This window comes from Anopheles bellator, chromosome 2 (assembly GCF_943735745.2).
Source record: "Anopheles bellator chromosome 2, idAnoBellAS_SP24_06.2, whole genome shotgun sequence".
NCBI lineage: Eukaryota > Metazoa > Arthropoda > Insecta > Diptera > Culicidae > Anopheles > Anopheles bellator.
Genome location: NC_071286.1, coordinates 65,948,398 through 65,968,877, shown reverse-complemented (window position 1 = coordinate 65,968,877; position 20,480 = coordinate 65,948,398). Strand labels below are relative to the sequence as shown.

General features: G+C 53.2%; 1 protein-coding gene across 1 annotated transcript in view; it reads left to right on the top strand.

The window, feature by feature from the left end:
• Positions 1-13,443: 13,443 nt before the first annotated feature.
• LOC131207891 (uncharacterized) overlaps positions 13,444-20,480 on the top strand; it is an 86,108-nt gene continuing 79,071 nt past the window's right edge. Inside the window, exon 1 of the mRNA XM_058200523.1 lies at positions 13,444-13,477. Within this exon, the coding sequence (XP_058056506.1) occupies positions 13,444-13,477 (34 nt within the window). The remainder of the gene's footprint in view (positions 13,478-20,480) is intronic.

Sequence of the window (20,480 nt, the reverse complement as noted above, 5' to 3'; positions counted from 1 at the left end):
GCGCGCACCACCGAGCGCACGGCCCGTGCAACATAATGGCGAGGCCAGAATTTACCGTTTTCCAGTGGCTTTTACGACCTTTGCGCTTTCGCTACGAACCCGAACCCCTGGCCGAAGCCGATCGAATTGGAAGCATCAATATGTTGATTAGAAAAAGGGCAGCCTAATTATCCCCCGGGTCCGGCGGGGGGGGGGGTTGCCGCCCGCCGGGTAGCCCTGGCCGGTAGTGAGTGTTTTATTGCCTAACGAAAGCTCGAGAAGTGCCCCTTGATGAGCATAAGCATAAGTAAACATAGGCCCCCGTTGCGCCTTATTGGGTAGCCTTTTCTTTTTGGGCAGGAGCGAAGAATTTCGGGAAGAATCGGGGAAAAGCGGGCTCCCCGAAATCGTTAAAAATCAACCGTTCTATCGCTCTTGCGTGAGTGCGGTTGAATGGCTTGTTCTCGGCAGCAGCTCTCGGGGAGCAGAGGTCGTAAAATTTAAATTTTATAACCACCCAGCCCCATGCGGAGCGCACAGAAACCCGACGCTCCGGCAGAGTTCGTAACGATCGGCCACGAACGCGGCCGCGTTAGACGATCCGTCTCGGCACGGATCCGAGATTTCGTGCTTATCGTGCTGCGAACGCCCCGATAGCGAATGTAGTTGTGAGCGAGCCCAGGCTGGTTGGCTGGGTGTGTTTGTGCGGAGGTTATTTAATTCACAGTTACCCACCGACCTGCCGGTTCGACGGAGCGAATTAATTAGATTACGCTGCTGATATTTATCCCCAATTTTTGGGAAACCTTCCGGCCACGCGCGTCCCATTAGGCCCAGGTCTTGAGACAAAACACTGGCCCGAGAGCGCTTAAAAACCCATCCCACCCCATGTAACGTTCCCCGTGGCGGCCAGGGGAACCCTATAACCATACAATGGCACATTGTGGTGTTTTTGTACCCAACGACCCAACGCTTTTTTGTGGTTGTTGCCATTAAAGAAGAAGCAAAAACGCCGGCATCGTTGCGAACCGTAGCGCAGCGTCGTAATGGCCGCCTTTTGTTTTGTTTGTGTGCGTGCGCGGCTCCGTCATCGCAATGAGGAAGAAAAATAATGAATTTAGCGTTCAATTTGGGTGTTGCGACCGAAAATTGCAACGAAAGACATCAACCATCGGTAAAGCGACGAACCCACCCAGCGCAGAAGTCTCCAGGCTGTCAGAGCGCGCGAACTCTCTCGCAGCGGCAGTTCCGTTGGCAGCTGGGTAAAGAAAGCAGGCGCCCCGTTTGCGGCTGGTCCATTACTCAGCCGAGGTTCGTGAAAGCTCCCCACAGACAGACAACGTCGTCGGGGCGACCGATTATTATATGCAAATGAGTAAACGCCTGCCGCTTTCGCAAGTGGCGGTGGCGGCGGCGGACTAGCGAGCGATTAACGTAGCCCCCGTGTGCCGCCACTCATCTCGTGGCCGCAAACTGGAATCCTTCGTCTAGCCTGTTCGTGGGCAACAAGTTTCCATACGCGTCGCGGATCTAGCGCGGATTTCTTTATTTATTTTGCGATTAAAAGCCTACGGTGGGGCCTTCCCGGGACGGAGTACGGTTGTCACCGTGCGGCCGCCCACATCTCGCTAGTTTAGGTCATTCATAACGCCGACGCCGACACGCCGCTTCGAAGTCGCACCTTTCGTGTGAGCGAGTGCCATTGTGATGCCGTCATCGTCAACCCGAACTGTGTTCGTCTGGAGTTTAGCGTGTCCTTGTGGTTTGCTTTTCTCCGGTTCCCCGACGCAGACACGGTCGGGATACTACACATGCACGCGGCATTCATCAGAAGCCATTCACCCCACCATTCGAGGCGGCTGATCGATCGGAAAGTGAGAAGCGATCGCGCGCTCCACCGGCACGGGAACGGGGCGGCAAGGGGAAAACCCGTACCAAAACTGCCAGAATCATCGGCCTGGCCGCCCAGCCAGCCAGGCCGCGGGGAAAATGAGCAAGATCACGCAAGCTGATCTTGCGCGCATCACAATGAATTCAATTAAAGCGATGATCGACACCGGAGAGGCCCGCCGCTGTGCGTGATCAATCACACACGCGCGGAGGGAGGGGCCGAGGGGGGGGGGGGCGAGAGTCCGTGAAGCATATCGTGAAGAAACGCGATCATACGCTCTCGGTACGCCCGCTCGGTATCAGCTGGAGGATTGAGGTCGCCTCTCGATCGCTCGCTCACTCGGCTCCAATCGAACTCTGGTACTGACAGATACGACCACCGCTGCTTCTTCTTCGCACTCTCTCGGTACCTGCACCACGATCGCCCGATTCGGGGTGGAGGCTTTCAGATTTTGACAACCTCACCTTAACGAGCCCCGACAACACCGAGAGCCTTATCGATCGACTCGCTGGCGATCGCGCAGATTTTATGGTTCTGCTAGGGCTAGGGCTGACACTATCTGTGCGGCCTCGCGGATAGTGCACAGCTGCCCCCCCCCCCCCCCCCCAAACCGGAGGCGCCTGTCGCGTCGCGAAATCAACGCCAAAGCCGTGCTCTGCTGGTCGAATAACAAAGTTTCTTACGATCGCACGGCGGCGATTTTTCCCGTCTTCTTTCGCTTCTTCGCCCGGGCGGCCTCGTTTCGTTTGTGGCGTGCTGGCTTTTCCCAAGAGTAGCACCCAAATACATCCTCCCAATGGGGGGGGGCCTCAGCATCTCTCTCTCTCTCTCGCTCTGTGTCTCTGTGGCCACCCGATCTCTTGCCGATGTCTTCTCGGTGGCCAGCTAGCTGGGAGCCACAAGCTTTCTTGATTGCTGCTGCTGCTTTTCTGGGGGTTTTACTGCTGCTGCGGCTGCTGGTTCGCCATATGTGGTCCGCGCCCAATATGGAGGCATTATGTATCCCCTAAACCTTGGACGTGTTCGATCGGAAACCGTTGCTCGGCAGACCTCGCGTTACGTCGGCCTCCGGTCTGAGCCAAGAAGCAGATTCTGCGCCCGGCCCCTAACAAGAATCTGTGTGGTGGAATTTCTCGTTCGATTAGGTAATTTATGGTTCCTTTCGAGACGCGTGGAGGCTTAAGTGGCTCTACGCGATTCGCAGCACGGGCCATCCCAAAAAGTAGTATGGACCGCGAGAAATTGGAGGGCTTACTGACTTTCGCAACAACACAGACAGTTTGGTCTCATCAGCAGCAATTAATGGCCGGGTTCCGGGTGAGAGGATAAACACAGTCGTTGTCGGAGGTGTTAGAAATCACAGAGCCGGCATCCGCAGTGAGCTGACACTTACCCGGTGCCGATAACCGGCGCCAGAGGGCCGGTGGACTCATAAATCATTGGACTCCGCATATCTTCGAGCGGATAATCGTTTCCTAATGAGTTCTCCCCCCGCAGTCGGAACCGGACTCGGTAATTTTGACAAAAAAAAAACATTCCTCCGCGGGCGCTAAGATCCCTAAGACGGGCGGAGTCGGGCACACTGATTGCATAAACGCCCGGGTCCCGGTCAACTGCGCTCGGAAGAAGAAGCCACAGAAAGAGTGAGGTCCGCGAAAGAGTGGGGCTCTGCAAATGTACTGTCCCGGTGCCAGAGGTGTGCGCGTTAGTTCATTAAAAATAGATCATGCGCCGCATGCACCGGACCCCGATCCGGCCCGGAACATTCTTGACTGTAATCGAGATCGCCAGGTCCACCATCCGCCAGGTGAGAACGCATCTCGTGCATCGCTGCGCTGCGGTAACATAAGCTTGCTGTCGGGGCGCACTGGCCACAGCAAAAAGCATCTCCGGACCGGACCTGTCGAACATCTGTTTGGGCTCGAGTGGTTCGAGGTTTTTGTTTGATCGGGTTTAATAGCTGTCTTAACGGTGCGGCAAGCCACCAGCAAGGCGATCGACACGGCGCGCGTAAGGCGAAGCCAACACATTCTGAGCCACTTCGTTCGGAGGCGCCGATCGGCAGCGGCAGTGTCTCAGCTTTGACAGCTACAGAATACGCACGCGGGCTAATTGCGCGCATCGTTGCGCCTCCGTCCGCCTTCGGGGATCCGATTCGCGAAGGTACTATAATTATCGATCTATGGGAAGTTACAAATTACCACCACACGATGGGCCGGGCCACAACGAGCGTTCCAACCCTTTTCGCGTTCACCGCGGATCGTAACGTTCCAGTGACTTCCCGAGAAATTCTTGGAATAGTACTTTTTTTTTTGGTCCTCTCGCCCCGCAAGTCAGGGTTGTGGAGTCGACGCATAACGGACGGGTGATGCCCATAAATCGCACGTTCGCCGACACTACATAAACCGCTGACACTGCTGAGATGGGTGAGACAGCGACAGCGCCCCTCTTGACGTCATCTGTGCCGAGATGAAACACAAACGGATGATGATCGTGGAAGATCGTGGTGTGTATCGTGAAAAAGTGAGAGTTCAAATAGAAATGGGCGAAAACATCCCGCGCACACAATGAGGTGAAAGTGGGCAGCGCGCGCCAAGCGGCGCGTAACATTATGCAGCCCCCGGCCCGGGTATGGTTGTTGGGCAGGATGCTTTTCACCCGCGGTCCGTTTGCTTTGCATTTCACTCTCTCTCTCTCTCTCTCTCTCTCTCTCTTGGTGTCTTACGAGGCATCGCGCGATCTGTCATTGGTTTGAAGTTTCTTCTTTCGAATGAACTTGATCATGAATCAATATCGTTGTGCGAAAGTTGTAGTAGTTGTCTGTAGTACATCGAACCCGGGAATCGAACTCGGGATCGAACTGGACCACCTGGTCGCTTGGTGATAACCGACCGCAAATGCTCGATTAAAGCTCGAGCCCCATACAGCGATAAATGAAATACACTTTGATTGGACCGGAATGTTGGTTACTAGACTTGAGCTCGATCGGTTAATGAGGTATAAAGAACGCAATGCGCTACGGTTCCGCGGTGACTGCTTACCGACCAGTTACAGGTTCCCCTTAATTACGGGATATCATTATGCCTGGAGCTGGTCCTGGCAATGGAGAGGCGAATTGAACACAAATTTATCGTCAGCCTCAACTGTTATCGAGTGACAAGTGCCTCGGAGTCGTGCCACGGAAATGGGTGTTTCTTTGATTCTGATTTAACAACGAGTCCTCCAGCCATTCTACGGAGAGAGAGAGAGAGAGAGAGAGAGAGAGAGAGAGATCGATCGTGCGCGAGAGTTTACGTAATTGGTGTCTTCGCAGAGACTTCGCTCGCTGATTGACCCTAATTATAGTGGAACCGGGAGCGAACGCATCGTCAGTGGTACGCCACGTGCCTCCGATAAGGGTCGGCAGTGGCCGACCCCACAGAGAACCCTGGCGGCGGATCAGTTCCGGTGTGCAGAATATTGGCACTTTCGCTTCGGGGGACGCCGACAATGTACTGCGGGACACTGTGCCATCGGCGCTACCGGAAACGTTTACCTCTTTGCGCCGGTGAATCATTAGTGTGTCTGGGGTATTGCTTCATCATTTGTCTAAAACGATGTCGCTTGTGCCAGGGCCCCAGGAACGGTGCGTCATTACGCGTGCGCGCGAAGTGGACCACGAGTTTTTGCTCATTAGTCCTAGTTGGCCGCGACTTGAGCGATGGCGACCTCTTGAGCGCGGTCTTGAGAGACTTCCGCTTCTAGCGAACTACGGTGGAGGAAAAAAAAGAGGTTTCAGGAGAAACACCTGGAGCATCTTCAGGATAGCCGGAGGTCTCATTGTGCTCAATTTGTTTCAACCCCGTCCGGGGTGTCCTTGTCCCGCCGGTGGCGACAAACGGTTAGCGGCAGCACCAATTGGTGACCGGTTCATTAAAAGCAATGACTGCAGGGATTCTGCAGAGCGGTGGCGACCGCCAAACCCCGTTTGACCTCCGGCTAGGCCTTTGGATATGCCAAGAGGCTCTGCAAGGCCCGCTGGCTGGCCGCTTAATCACACGCCCAATAATAAACACCATCTGCGTGGGGCATTGTTTTCGATCCGCTACCGCTTCGATGGCCTTGCCGAGGGAACTCTTTCCGGACCGTGGCCGGGGGGGTCACGTCGACCTACGCCCAGTTCCGTCGATGGAGGCTCCCCACCTTTGCATAATGGGGCGACTTTATTTATTCAAACATTAAAGTCCCCGTCCGCGCTGTTTGGGACTGGGCCCCTTACGGTAGCGCGACCTTGCGAGTGTCTGGGTCTAGGTTCTCTGTGTAAGTAAACGTTTGTGGCACGTTTGTCAAGTTTCTTCTCTCAAATGTCACAGTCCAACGGCAGCGCAACGGCACGTCACGGTTCATTCGGCCACTTAACCTTCGGTCACGAAATAGCCGAGGTATGAAGTCATCAGTGCCGAGGCTGCGGCCCGACACCCACACGGTGCGTGATCCCAACCCCCATGCCAAACACACCAACAGACAGTGGTCCGTGAGGGGTGCTGATTTATTTTAACCGTTCGTCACGGCGCAAATTTCACTCCGTCATCTGCGCGTCTCACTTTTGCACTTTAACCCACGGGCCGGGCCGTTTTATGTCCGTGTCCAACACGGATGTCCCGCTTTCACCGTAACCGCGCGGAAGATGACCCACACCCCGTTTTATTGTATCGACTTTCCGTGGCGACCGTTTATGATCCGGGTGGGGAGGGCCTCGATCATAAATTTGCCTACCTTTTTGCAGTGTCCGGTGGCCGGGCGGACCTGTCTGTGTTGTTGTGGGGCCAGATTTCTCTCTCGCTTTGCGACTGAGACGTTTGACTACGAAGGAAATCTGCGGTGTCTATTTGGGCGAAGCGAAGGTCGCTGATCAGCTTCACGCTGTTATATGGCTAAATGAGGATGGGCCAATTATGGGTCCATATCTGGCGCGTCTCTAGTATCTGGCGGCCGTTTCCCAGTAAGCTTCCAGATTAAGATGTAAAATGCCATTTAGTTGGTGAGTGATACGGAACAGACACGGAGCATTCTTACATTTTTGCAGTGGTAGGCAAATTGCATATCAAAATGAACAATCTGGATAATGTTTGAAGGTCTGACTTTTTAGTAACGAAAAATTACAATTACTAATTCGCAAACTTTTTTATATAATCTTCAGGTTATTGAGTTAAGCGATTTAGTTGTTTATTCTTTGTAGATCTTTGTTATCTATTGATTGTTACTAGGACTTTAAATTAATGCGGTAATTAGCCATTTCTCAGGTAATTCCCGAATTCCGTGTCGATAGAACCGCTTATCTCCGAATTTTTTAAAATTTTCATTCGTTTATGACCAAAGCTTGCTTATAAAGCATTAAATGTGATCGATAGTGTTATCAATAATCAATAAATAAAGTTTTCAAAGCTCACACTCCACCACACATTTCATATCTCACCATATGCAGAGCACAACCTTGGCATAGTGAATATTTCACTTTGGTTGCAATGGTTCACCAGACTGCACCCAGGTCTTTACACGTTTAGGACTCCCATAATGAATCCACTTTACATCACTGTTTGTTTAGATAATAGTAAAGTTATAAAATTTCTCAAAAAATCAATTCTCAAAATCAAAAAATCAAAAAAAGCGACAAGATAAACCCTACGAAGTGAAGTTAGGCGTTCTCACCAATCAATTGAGTGAACAGTTTTCATTTCTCATTCTCACTTAATTTACTAGTTTGGCCCTTCCGTGTTCAATAAACTTGCCAGCAGTTCGGAACCCAAAATATGGTTGGCACTAGAAAGAAAAACCCCAACTTCACGGTGGTTACAATTCATTAAAACGATGCTTAAAAGCAATAACAGGTCCCGCCCCCCCGGTTCATTTCTGATTCCATGGCTGACCGGCAGCCCGAGTGAGCTGATCTTAAATTAAAATTTAACGCTCCGCGTCGGACTTTGTCAATGATTTGTGTAATGTAAGCCTCCAGAACGCGGGCCGCCCCCCATACATAATTCATGCCAAGGCCTTGCGTTGCTTTTCCGTTTACTTTCATGCTATACTTAGACCGTGCCGCGTCGTCCGAGAGCCTGTCCCGCTCTGATTGATATCGGCCGCGCGAGTTCTGTGATTTTATCGCCTCGCCGGGAATGCATCTCCGGCACGTCAAGCAGCCAGAACCCGAGAAGCCAGAAGGCAGAAAGCCCGGTGCAGTCAATAGTCCGCCGACAGGTACCGGGGATCGGTGATCAATCTCGATATCGCCGCACTGCCATCTGCAGCACATCGGCATTGTGCCGCCGACGAACATACGTGGCCGACGTGGAGCGAAATGTGTCCGGAATCGGTAGGGTTGAACAACAGGCTTCCAGCAGTTAATCGTCCCCGGGCCCATCCCGTTCGGTACGCGCGGGGCCCAATATTAACCTTGCCCTCGGTGGCCGGCAGCTACCACAGCTACGTAAACCATCTTTCGACTGACAAGTTGATTAGATTCAACGGCTTGCGGGCACCAAGTGGCGTCACCTTCCGTCGCCTCATCGCAGCACCGCGGTGGCGACCTTTACTCAAACGCGAAGCTCCGAGCCAAGACAGCCAATCTAGTGGATGAAGTTATAAAAGGTACAGTTTATGGTTGGCTTAGGTTCGGAACGGATGGAACTCCACCGGGAACGGAGCAGAGTGATCGACTTTAATGCTGGTTCGACGCTAGAAAGCTTTCCCTCGTTCGGCCTGGCTCTGAAGGTCTGCGCGTCGTTCTCGGCGGGAAGTCATCTATTGTGTCATCTCGCACTTGATTTGTTACGTTTTACTTTTCTTTCTGCGCAGCCAGAGCCGAAGTCCTTGGAGGGCTGTCTTCTGTTGTGGTTTCCTTGAAGGTGACTGTCTCGGGACGTTCACTTTCAGCCTCGCTATGGAATGCTCTCGCTCGCTCTCTGACGTTCTGAGGAATAGGATTCGCAAAGCTTTTCGGAATAGATGGATGTGGTATCTTGGGCCAGACTGTCACTAGTTGCTAGTCGTTGAGTTAGGTCCGAGAAAACCTACTTCAGAACTGTCTAGAACTAGAAACAAATCTTGATGTCCACTAACTTGGAGAGGCAACTAGTTGAAACCACCACCCAGACCTCAACAGAAGCTGACTCAACGTGGTGTGCCATTCTCGAGCCGCGGTTGACGCACTGCCACCGCTGGGCTGCGCTGTGCAGCGTGACCGATGGGCCCCGGAGACCGCTCGTCACCGTGCCGAGCTGGGCGATGACGTCCCGGACCTCGGGGGACCTGGGAAAGTGACTGGCCACCGTCTGTCGTCTGAGAGAAGTTGATTAATCCCGCGGCGGCGGCGGCGGCGACCGCTGCTGGAGAAAAGAATCCGGGCGAAGGCGACGAACTCCACCCGACGAGACCCCAGCATAGACCACCTTTCAACGCCCTTCAGCCATTTCCCGGGCTTTGGTCAGCTGCTGTTGCCGTGCCGTGGCCGGCGTGTTGAGTGGTTTTTCTTTTCACTCGCCTCACCTCGGCTCGGCAGAACAGGAAACTCCGTGCTCCGCTCCGGGAACCAGCACCGCGGTTCTGCACTTTCCTTTCAATTCGTTCCGCTCCGGCGGAAGCATCGGAGGTGCACTCTGCGCCACCCCACCCGCGCGGGAACCCGCTCGAGCGGAAGAAGAATCGAAGCTAAAAGCAGAATTTAAATTGCTTCTCAGCTCCGTGGTGGTTGCTGCGGTGGGCCTCAGGTTTCGATGAACTTCAACAACACCGCCACCGGCCACACACCTAGAGGCGTGCGCCCGGCAACAACAGAGCAACCCCCACAGCCTGCCCGACTGGCTCTAGGACTCGCGGTCCGGCTAGGCAACGAGATGCGTCGTCACTTGGCGCTGATATTGAGCGGAAAATGGCGAAATAATGCGCTTATGTAATGCTGGACACCCGATACCCGGTGGTGGCCGCGTCAGTGCCGCGTGTCAGTGTTCTGCGGCGGATAATGACGACAGGAATTCCCTCTCGACCGCGGCCCGGCGATCAACTTTCTCTGCCGGCGCGCGTACGCTGTACATTACGTAGTCCACGCCAGCCGGGAATCGTTGAGGAACGCCATCGAGTACAGCAAGGCGCGGCTCTCGGGGACTCTCGGCGCTAAACGCGAGTTGGCTGGTTGGCGTGCATCGACCCTTTTGGGGAGCCCTATTTGAAGTGGAATGGTATAAAACTATGTTTTTGATCTCCAATCTGAACGATTAGTTGACTGTTGAAACGTTTAACTTTATGCTGGAAATTGTAAACATTTGACAAACACTTCAACATTTACAAAATGGGACGCTATATGTTTGCAGAAAATTGGGAAATAATTAAAACTTATTTCCAAAGTGGCAGGTCTTCAACTCAAACTGTGCGAAATTTAGGAAACTCATTTAATCGTGCAAGAGAAGCCAATGCACGCATAACGTGTGACTGTTTGGGGCGGAATTGCTGGTCTGGCGGCATCATCGGCTACCGAGAAATGTAGGCTTTTTGGATCTTCGGCAAAATTTTAAGCTGAGAACTTGGACGACCCTTTTTTAACAGGAAGGCTCAACGTGCGATTAGAACGATAGCCACAATCGATATTTTGCGCCCCATTTTCAGAATCCAATCAGTAGATGGACCACTTCATACAAAAGAAAGAGTTGAAATATAAAAGAAGACTTAATAAAGCTTACTTACGATGACGTTGATGGCGTTGATGGGGTATTCCATGTTTTGCCAATATTTCCGTCATAAAATTCCACGTAGAAATTTGCTTGAGACAAGATTAGCTACTACAACTTCATGAGCAACATCAACGGGACTCACATCTTGATTGGGAATTCTCGCGCTTCAAACGATGAATCGATTCGTTAAATCTTAGTTCCACATCGGGAGCCACCGACGGAAGCGATTCAGTTAGTTAGAACTGTCATATCTAAGGGAGCTACAGAGCTTTGTCCTCTATCAGCCCAATTTCAACAGATTTGCGACTTAAGAAGGCATAGTTCAAAGCGTCGCATTCGGGCTGCTCGTAAAGAATACCGAATCAGCCCCCCGGGAGAACTCTAAGACCATGCCGTGTACGAATTATCATTCCCTGAGCGAACTCTCCCGCTGCGGTTGTAATGATATTCACCACCACCTCTAGGCGCTACGTGCGCTTCCCTTTGCAGGACCCACAAAAAAACATCCCAATAGCCAGCGCCCCAGTGCCGTGGAATGCATTTTTTTGCATTTTTGAGCGTGCATTAGAGAAGAATGAGAATGAAGCCCCCGGTCCGGGATGGGTTCGTGGTACGATAGTTGATCATTAAACTGACCCCGAGTGGGGGCCACAGCTTGGAGCTTGGCGCGGGCACAGGCTTAAGTTCTCATGAATTTCATTTTTATGAAAAATCGCCAACGCGCCGTGGCCAAGAAAATAAGGGAATACAAGGAATGTGCAAAACGTGGAGGCGCGGGCGTAACTGGCCTGGCGGGGCTGGCGCAGAACAAGCGAAAAAAAAAAACGATCCGGATCCACATGCCTTGGCCCGGCGGTGGTTCTTCTGCTCCCAAACACATACACAGGCCCGCGCTGCTGGTGGTTTTCAGCATAACTTTTTTTTTTGAGTGTGCCTTTTTCGCTTCCCCATCAACCGAAGATGGCCGCAGCAGCACTCCAGCGCAGCGTACCGTAGCGCGGTGCGCTGGCCAGCCGCCGACCGACCGACCGCCCGCCAGTTGTAGTGGTATTTAAGTATGCAAAATTATGTTCCATTGTTTCGCTAAGTACAACGCAGAAAAATGAAGACGCATCTCATATTTTGTTCCCATCTCCCGCACGGTCCGTTGTGTTGTGGTGCTGGTTGCTGTTGCTGAAGCTGTTGCTGCTGTTGTTGTCGGGGTCTGTGTTTCGGATTAATGACGGGTTCCGAAAAGGCAAACACGGCGGTCGGCAGCGCAGAGTGCGGGTTTCGGAGAATTAGCATCTCGACAGGGTCGCCACCCCGGGGTAGCAGCTCCGTTGGGAGTCTCGGGAGCCAACGCGAGGACATCGTGAAAACGCGCAGCAATTATTCGCGCACCGTACCCAACCCAAGAGCCGGACTCCGGCAACTCTTGGGGTGAATCAGAATGAATTCGAAAAGGTTAACAACACGCGCTGCCTCTGAGCGACCAATAACTTACCACCAACCGCGACCAGGGACGGTGACGTGTGTGCTGTGTGACCAAACCTGGGTGGGTAGGACATTAGGCGGCCATCTTACGCCGAGTCGGTGACGTCTGTGGCCATGGGGACGTGTGATTCAACGCGTGAAGAATGATGGTGATTTCGTTGGCCCAGCCAAATACGGGGCCTTGCGTAATGACGTCGTTTACTCTGGCGCACTCAGCAAAGTTTGGGGACCGTTTATTAGGTCACGCTGCCCAATTTGGTGCCCAGTTTGCCTTTTTATTTTGTGCTTAAGCCCCGGGCGGATGGTTACTTCAACCGATACACGAAGCGCAATTTTGGTGAGCAAATATTTGGTCATTCGAAGCCTTGAGTGTACAGGGCAATGTGGCCAGAAATTCATGTCAATATGGCTGAGGAACACAAATTTGTTGGGGTGTCCCATTAACGGGACAAAATGTTGCAAATCTCTCATTGGAATTTTATAACCCACCAATGGCATATTTTTGTGTGGAATCCACTGCCAAAGACTAACGGTCAGCGGCTGAAAATCGGCGTCATCGACGATCCGGTTCGGACTTATTTTTAACTCGATGAGTCCATCTTCCCGCCCGGCTCGTCCCGGTCCGTGTTCCGCCATTCTGGTCACGTTGGCGTCCGAAAAGCTTGTCTAAATATAAACACAATGTGATGGGTCTTACGCAGGGTTGCAGTGGTTACCACCTGCTTTGTACGAGAGGTTACAGCCCTGACGGTAGCCCGGGTCGGACACTTAAAAAAGAGTGGAGACAGAGAGAGAGAGAGAGAGAGCGGTAGGCCGAGAGAAGAATCGTGATTTACACCGTACGGGTGTCAAGCGATGACACGATCGCTTCGATCGTTTCGAGGTTCGGACGGCTTTGACAGTCGGGCATTTGTCAACAACCGATCAAGCGACAACGGGAGAGAGAGGCACAGAAAGGATAGAAAGAGAGAGGGTGACGAGAGACCGTTAGCGAGGGACCAGAACTGTCTGATTCTTGACACGACACTCCACCGGATGCACCTCAACCTCACCTCCCGTTCAACGCCGCCGTCTCCACGGTCGGGTACGTGACGGCCGCGTTGCTACTGCCGGTGACGACAATAAGTGCATATTAATTAACAGGTAGCCTCTGAGGTAGCTGGCCCTACACCGAAGGGCATCTCGTTACACCGTTCTGGGGCCTCTGGGTGCCAGTCGTGCGGTGGTGCATCGTTCATTACCATATTAGTGTCGATTGCCGGCCGGCCTGGTCCGCGCGTGTGATGTCATCCCGTCATCTCGTCGTACTACTCTCCCTTCTCACCCTTCCCTATTATGCAACGGATGCGCCCACGATATTAATGCACTTCTTTTCGCCCCGTTCTTTTCGCTCCACAGATGCATGCGCTTAGAAAACATTCATCAATATTGGGTAAGTACGAGCGGCCGACGCCGTTTCACCGACGTTCCTCGACGTTGACGGCCAAGCGATCGCGATCGCTCCCGAGCGATGGAATTGTGTTGGGCCGCTTGCCGGTCAGCGAGGCGCAACGGGCATCTCATCTCAGGGACCGGGCGGATGTCGAACACTTGCTTGGCCCTCGGCCACACACGGGCGCAGGTGCTACCGAAAGGTGCTGAACCCGTTCGTTCGGATCGAATCGACCATTTTCTTCACGCGGATGTTGAATGGAACAATGGATGATGAAGTAAAAAGGGAGCGAGAGACCCCCGGGAGGCCGCCGGGGGCCGGGCGAAAAAAAGGCAACCAACTCCAACACCTGTTGTCTTGCGTCGTTTGCGCCGTCTTCTAATGCTGCTGCTTTCAAGCATCGGATCTCCTCGATCCGATCCGATTTTGGAAGGTAAATCGAGGTCATTCTGATGTTCTAGAAACTTCCACATCATGCGGTTGAGGGCTTAGGCCGAAGCTTCACGTGCCCAACGTGATGATCGTGATGAATGAGCGTCTCGCGTTTGTTGCACTTAATCGGCTCAAGTGCATAATCAGGAGAGAAAAGCGCTTAACAGTGTTGCGCTTCGAGATCTGGCCGATCGAACCCAGAAGCAACGGCAAGGAGACACCCCGGTGCAAGGCACAATGCCGCAATTTAAATACCGTCCACTGCAGTGGCTTGGTCCCTTCCAGAAAAGAAGGGCTAGTAATATAAAAGTGAAACTTTGGGCCGCCTTGGGTGTGGCCCCAACGTAGCGACAGCATACGGTAGGGCCATGGGCGCAAAGTAAAAGTAACCCGTGCCCCGGCGACCTCGTCGCGAGTTGAGTAACAGGCCGCAGGCTCCCTCCGAAACGGTCCCGAAACGGGAGCGAAACCCGAGGGGCCCCGGATCTGGTGGCGTGGTGAGCAAAAAGTAACCGAACCTGATTAATTCCCCGAGCCAGCCGCGCCCGCAGGGCAGGGCCAGGGCAGCCGCCACGTTGCATTCCCCGTGCATGGGCTGTGTAGCGAAAATCGTGACCGCGTGTTGAGTTTCTTGAGGCTTACACTCTTTTTCGGTACAATTCGGTGCGATCGTGATGGTCGTCGCCCCGCGTCCGTTCGTGAGATCCGATTTGATCACCGGTGCACCGTTGCGGTGGACATGGAAAATACTTTTACTGTTTCAAGTCAGCGGGTTCGTCGCTTGAAAGTCTTTTGTATTTGCGGCCGCGAAAATATGCGTTGTTTGCGTAATAAAAATTAGCAAAAATATGATCGAACCGTGTGCCGGATGCCGAAAATCGTGAGATCTGTTTGCTCGTAAGATCGATCGATAATTGTGGCGGGTTCGCGGGTTTTCGGTGGCAAAAAGTGCAAAGCAACACAGCGGCAGCAGCAGCATAAACCGGTCAGAAAGTCAGTTCCTCGTCGGCAAGTCGGCGGGTGCCGCACTGCAGCACTGCAGTAGGTGTTGCCCAAGGTTGCCGACGGGGCCGACGGTTGTCCGACGGAACGAAGCTGGTGGCCCACACGATCCGGTTCGCTTTAAATCGCGCTCCGTGTTGGCGAATGACTCTGGCAGCTGAACTTTCCGAACGGATCGAAGGCGTGCATCGAACCACCCGTGTTTGTTGGTGTGTGTTGGGATCAGCAAACGTGCCGTTACGGCTGAAGCGAAACACATCAAACCGACTGTTGACTTGACCCGTTTCTCCATATTTTCCCTACTTTAACGGGTGAGGCTGTGTGTGCGCTCGCTAACTAATTTCCCATGCACACGGGCGCCCACCACGCCCCCACGCCACCCTGCAGGGGCACCCACACACGCCAAGGGAACCTCTCACAGAGAGCTCGCGCGCGAGATCAGTTATGGTCATGTGACGCCGGTGAGTTGCATATTACCTAATTGCATGACCCCTTCATTGCTCGCCTTGGGCGCCCCGGCGGAGTGATCGGCGGATGCCGTTGATTTCAGTTCGAGCGCCCGCCCATTTTTGGCCTCACACACAAAGCTCACATCTCAATCCACCGACTGGTGACGCGATATGACACAATTAACTCGATTAACCCGGTGCTCGGATTCGAAAGGATTTGCGGGCTCAGAACCGGGTTGGAATGTTTAGCAAACAAACTAAACAACAAAACAGAACGGCACGAAACCGCTAGGAATCTAATGGCCGCTGCCCCGTGCTGTGCGCCGATTTCGGTTGGACTTCTCGCGATTATCGCACCATCGCCGCGCGAATGATCTCACGCGGGTCCGCCCGTCCGTTCGCGTTTTCGGTTTGTTTGTTGGGGATTTTTTTCGTCCCGGAAAGATAATCTCCACGTCGCTGACGCAGGGCGAGCGAGAGAGAGAGATGGTGCGGAGCGAACGAAACACAAGCTCTCGGCAACGAACGGTGCTTTCGGGGTGCGCCACGCTCTCGGGCGGCGCACGTTCGGACTCAATCCCCCCCCTCTGTCCGCCGTGCGACGGAACATTCCTCAACGCCAGCTTTTGGAGCACGTTTCGAGCCCGGAGCCTGGAAATGACCGGTTCAGGCCCGCGCTCCATATTTGCTGCTGATGGAAGAGCCGTGGCGGCAGTGCCGTGTAGCCTCCGTCGTCGTTGCCCGGCGGTCGGTTGCATCACCCTGCGGGCCGACTCAGGCTCGGCTCAGATTTGGATACCATCTGCCGCTCGCAGCCTCGCGTTTTCGGCGTTCGCACTGTTGACTGGCCAACGATCACCGATCGGTTCCTTTGGACCGGCAGTCCCACCCAATTACCATACGCATAAATTACCTTTGCCGCTTTCGGACCACCGGCATCCTGCGCGCGAAAAATAACCATCGCGGGTGTCATTCGGTGCTTCCTTTCGCGACGACGGGTTCGTCGCCGACGGCGAGCGTTGAAGTCTTTCGTCGCCCATGACGGGCGCGCGCAGCATTAATTAAACATTCAAACGCAACGCGCGCATCCGTCACCTCCCTGCCGGTCGAGGGAGGGGGAGGGGGAGGGGCACCAACACCACCACGCACCACGGGCGCCTTCGCACGTCTCTGCGCGATCAGTTTACGATCGCCGTTTACGTAATGCCGATGGCGCGCTGCGGATCGTGTCACACTTTTCGGCCAACCCGACCAGGGCGGAAGCGGGGCTCAGAGGCCAGATGGTGCGCCGAGTGGTCAGAATAACGGGATATTCCGGGAATTTCGAGTGGGGTTCGTAATCCGCACGATAAGCCGTCCCGTGAACTGATCCCTCGCGATAAACGACTTCCCGCTGCTGTCCCCAATAGCCGGGCGGGCGGGCGGTCGGGTGGTCATTCCGCAAACCGGGCACGCACACGTTCGGACAGTTTGTCGACTTTTGTCCCCGATTCAACCGGTCCCGGGCCCCCCATCCGCCCCGCCTCAAAACCGCACACCAACGTGACACGGGGTGTTGCGTTCTTGAAGCTCGCGATCGATGGCGGCCGTTGTTGTTGCTGGCTAGTGAGAGGTGCGACTTTGCGGAAATTTGATTCCCCTGTTTCATCATCAACGTGAGAATGAGACGGGCTATAAGTGGGAGAGAGAGAGAGAGAGAGAGCGCACGGGAAGCGATGAAGGTGTTTCCTGTTTCCTCTACCGGTTGTTATCGTCGTGTTCAACCCGACCCGAAAGCAAACAAAAAAAAGGGCACCAGCTCAAAGAATGATGATGGGTCCATTGGGTGGGACGACGGCGCTCGGAGGCCTTACGGGGCGGGGGTTCAATCAAGTCGGGCTCGGTGCGTCTTAAGTGCGTGGATCGGAAATCGCCGTAGAATAATTTCCGGTTTTCAGGGTCTCCGCCGGCATCGTCGTTTATGGGCGACAACACAATAGGTTTTTCTGTCGCTGGAGGCGAGCACTGTCGCTGGAGAAAACAATGGAAGGATGGCAACAAAATCCGAAACGAAACCTTTAGAGCAGGAAGATGAGCTCAGTGCCAGTGGCTCCGGGTTTGTCGCAAAGCTCAAAAGTGGAGGTGCTTCCAATTTTCCTCAATTTCGAGCAGTGTTTCGCCTCGGTTTCTGTTTTTTGTTTTTATACGAAATTTTGAGGCTTGGTGCAGCAGTTGACCCCTATTATTTAGCGGAGCTGACCCGATCTTAAGACTTCGTCTCCTCCAATTTACGTTGGCGAACTTGAGCAGTGGAAATCGACCCGTTTAAACGGCAACTCCACCCTTGTTGATCACAACTAAAACTATCGATTTCGATCGTAAATAAAATGAATACCTTACTCGTATGGGTTGAAAGGTTTCTAAAATCATCAAAGCTGGTGAATCTTGCTGTGAATCTTCTGACAGTTACTCACCAAAGTTTCAGCCAGTTTCGACGAGCAATCGTTGTGTAACAATGTTTTGAATGAGTTGATGCCAGTGTTTTTTTCTGAAATTAGACAAACACGAGTATCGAGCAGACATTAAATATTTGTCTTTGAAAGGTAATTCTTCTACTTAAAAAGTAAAAATGAGTTGGACATAGTATACCGACTCTCTTAGCGGTTAAAAAATGGCCTTTCCTTTACTAGTTTTCTGTCCAGTGACAGGCGAATTTAGAAACTCTGCACTTTTATGAACTCGGCACATTTTATTCGCACATCACGAAACATAAAATATCGTTAGTTAGTTGGGTTAGTGTGGCATCAACTTACGGATGTCATTATCAATTAAATATCAATTATGACCCTTTCACTTCACTGCGACCTTTCGAGCCATTCGATCCGGTGTGACCCTAAATCCGGAGTTGAGCCGGTCAGACAATAATTTTTATATGTTGCGTCGATTGGGAATGACCTAAAACCTAACGTGGGGCTAGAAGCAGATAGAGAGAGAGAGCGCACACGGGACATAGGCACAGGCACAAAAGGAACACAGCACACCCGTAGAATTGTTAAACACCCTGCGAACGGCATGAAACATGATAATTGCCCGTCGTCGACGGCGATGGGGTCGCGCACCGTCGTTCTCGGAACCTCGGACTACACACCCCTTGTAGTCGGGGGCCGATGTCCGCGCCGTCATCGGGGGCCGCCCGTGTGTTGGCTGCAGACGCAGAAATTACAGAAACAATTGTCATGATTATGCTGCGCCGTGACGGGCGTTCCTTCGCGCTGTCCCTCCGGTCAGGCCACATCCGGATTGTCAGCCCGCCGCAATCTTTTCGACAATGATGGGCTAAGTGGAAAGAAGATCGATAATTTCCTGTCCCCAATCAAACGTTCTTCAAATACGCGCGAAGGACTGAGGATGACTTGCGGGCGAGAGCAACACGGTCGGTCATCGTACGGCCGACAGTTGCAAAGTGGATGAGTAAATTATTATTTTACCCGTCGTTCGCCTCGGCCCGGCATCCGAGCTGTGGCTTCTGGGCAGCAGCAGCATCAGCTGCATAGTTCAAGCGGCCAACCTAAGTAAGTGCTTTCGCTGCGATTCAATAATGAGGTCCCGGGGGCCCCACAAATCCACCGGAGAGTGCACTGACTCCGGCGACCAGTTGGCCGGAATGCGAGGTTAAAGTTAAAGGTAAAGCAAACCGCCCTCATTCGAGGCGCCCAATCCGTGGTCGGCCGCGGATGGGCGAAGGTGTTAAATTGCTTTAATTAATGGCCGCACACACGAAGCGCGATGCGCGTCTACACGCTTTAAACGGTCTATGCAAACAACCTCATAACATGCCGCCGCCGCCGATCGACTTTCCCGACTTCGCTACATTAAATCGTTCCGTGGGTTCCGTTTTCTGCGGCGTCGGTTGGTCGGCGTGTGTTTTTGGCGTCTTCCAGTCCTTCGGCCGGGCTGCGAAATGCCGCGGTTCGCGGCACAGTTCTGCGGCGGCAGCGGACGATTCTGCGCTTACCAGATTCTGTTAACTGATAAGGAAAATGAAATTCTCGCTTCGTTTAAATCATTTATTTATAAGAGAGAAAGATCGAGCGGACGAGATAAGCGGCAGCCGCGACGACGACGATGGCGGCGGTGGGACGTGTGCCGACGATGGCTGCGATCCTGCGCGGATGGCTGCGCAAGATACCGGGAGACCGGGTCCCGATCAGCCCCGACGCTCGGAATGAGGAATGTTTTCACGAAACGGGCAGGAATTCGCCAAGCCGGCGCGAGAGCTCGTCCGATGATGGGCCTGAACTGAGCCTGAGGAGGAAGCGCAATTGGGGTTCGCAGCGCACGGAATCTGCCCGCCTCGGGAGAAGGCTTCATTTCCGTGGGCCCCGGGCAGCTACTACTCCTCCCGTACACTGCCGGTCGAAAGTAATCGAACGGGTGTGGCTGCAATTTTGGGGCCGAAGCTGTAGCGAATGAAATAAGCATTGGAAAGATGGATTGAAATTCGTCCCGAATGCAGAACCGACCGGGAAAGAGTCAGACCTGCCTTATGAGGCATTGAAATCTTTCGATCCAGCTTCTTTGAAAAGAACATTAAAATGACCATGTATTCGAGGCCTTTTTTTAGTTAATCGGTATCTTCTTCGTCCTAATTCTTTCGACTGCAGCCTTCCCTATAACCGCTTGATAGTTTTGATAAAGTTAAGCGTCTCCAACGGAAGCGAGAGCCACTTTCGGACGCAACTCAGCGCAAGGATCAACGCTCAACCCTCAGATCGAGATTGGTCCCACTGGCTCGCTCTCTCTCTCTCTCTCTTTCGCTCTTTGATCCAATATGAATAAACATATGTTTGGCTATACATACATTAAACATGAGCCCGATGATTCGACGAGATGGATGAGCGCGCATAAGCGGCCTCGGCCAGGACTCGGCCGCATTATCAGCGGCCTGCGTACGCAGCCTTCACAGATCGCGATCTCGCGGACGGGCGCGCGCCAAGATCGTGGCAAGAACAGCGTCACCGAACGGCCAACGGGTTTTATGCTTGGACGCGCGCGATCGGCGAAGGAATCTCATGATCTTCGCCGTCGCCGTGGTCGTCGTCGTCGTCGTGGTCGGTGATCATGTTCATTCCACGATAAGC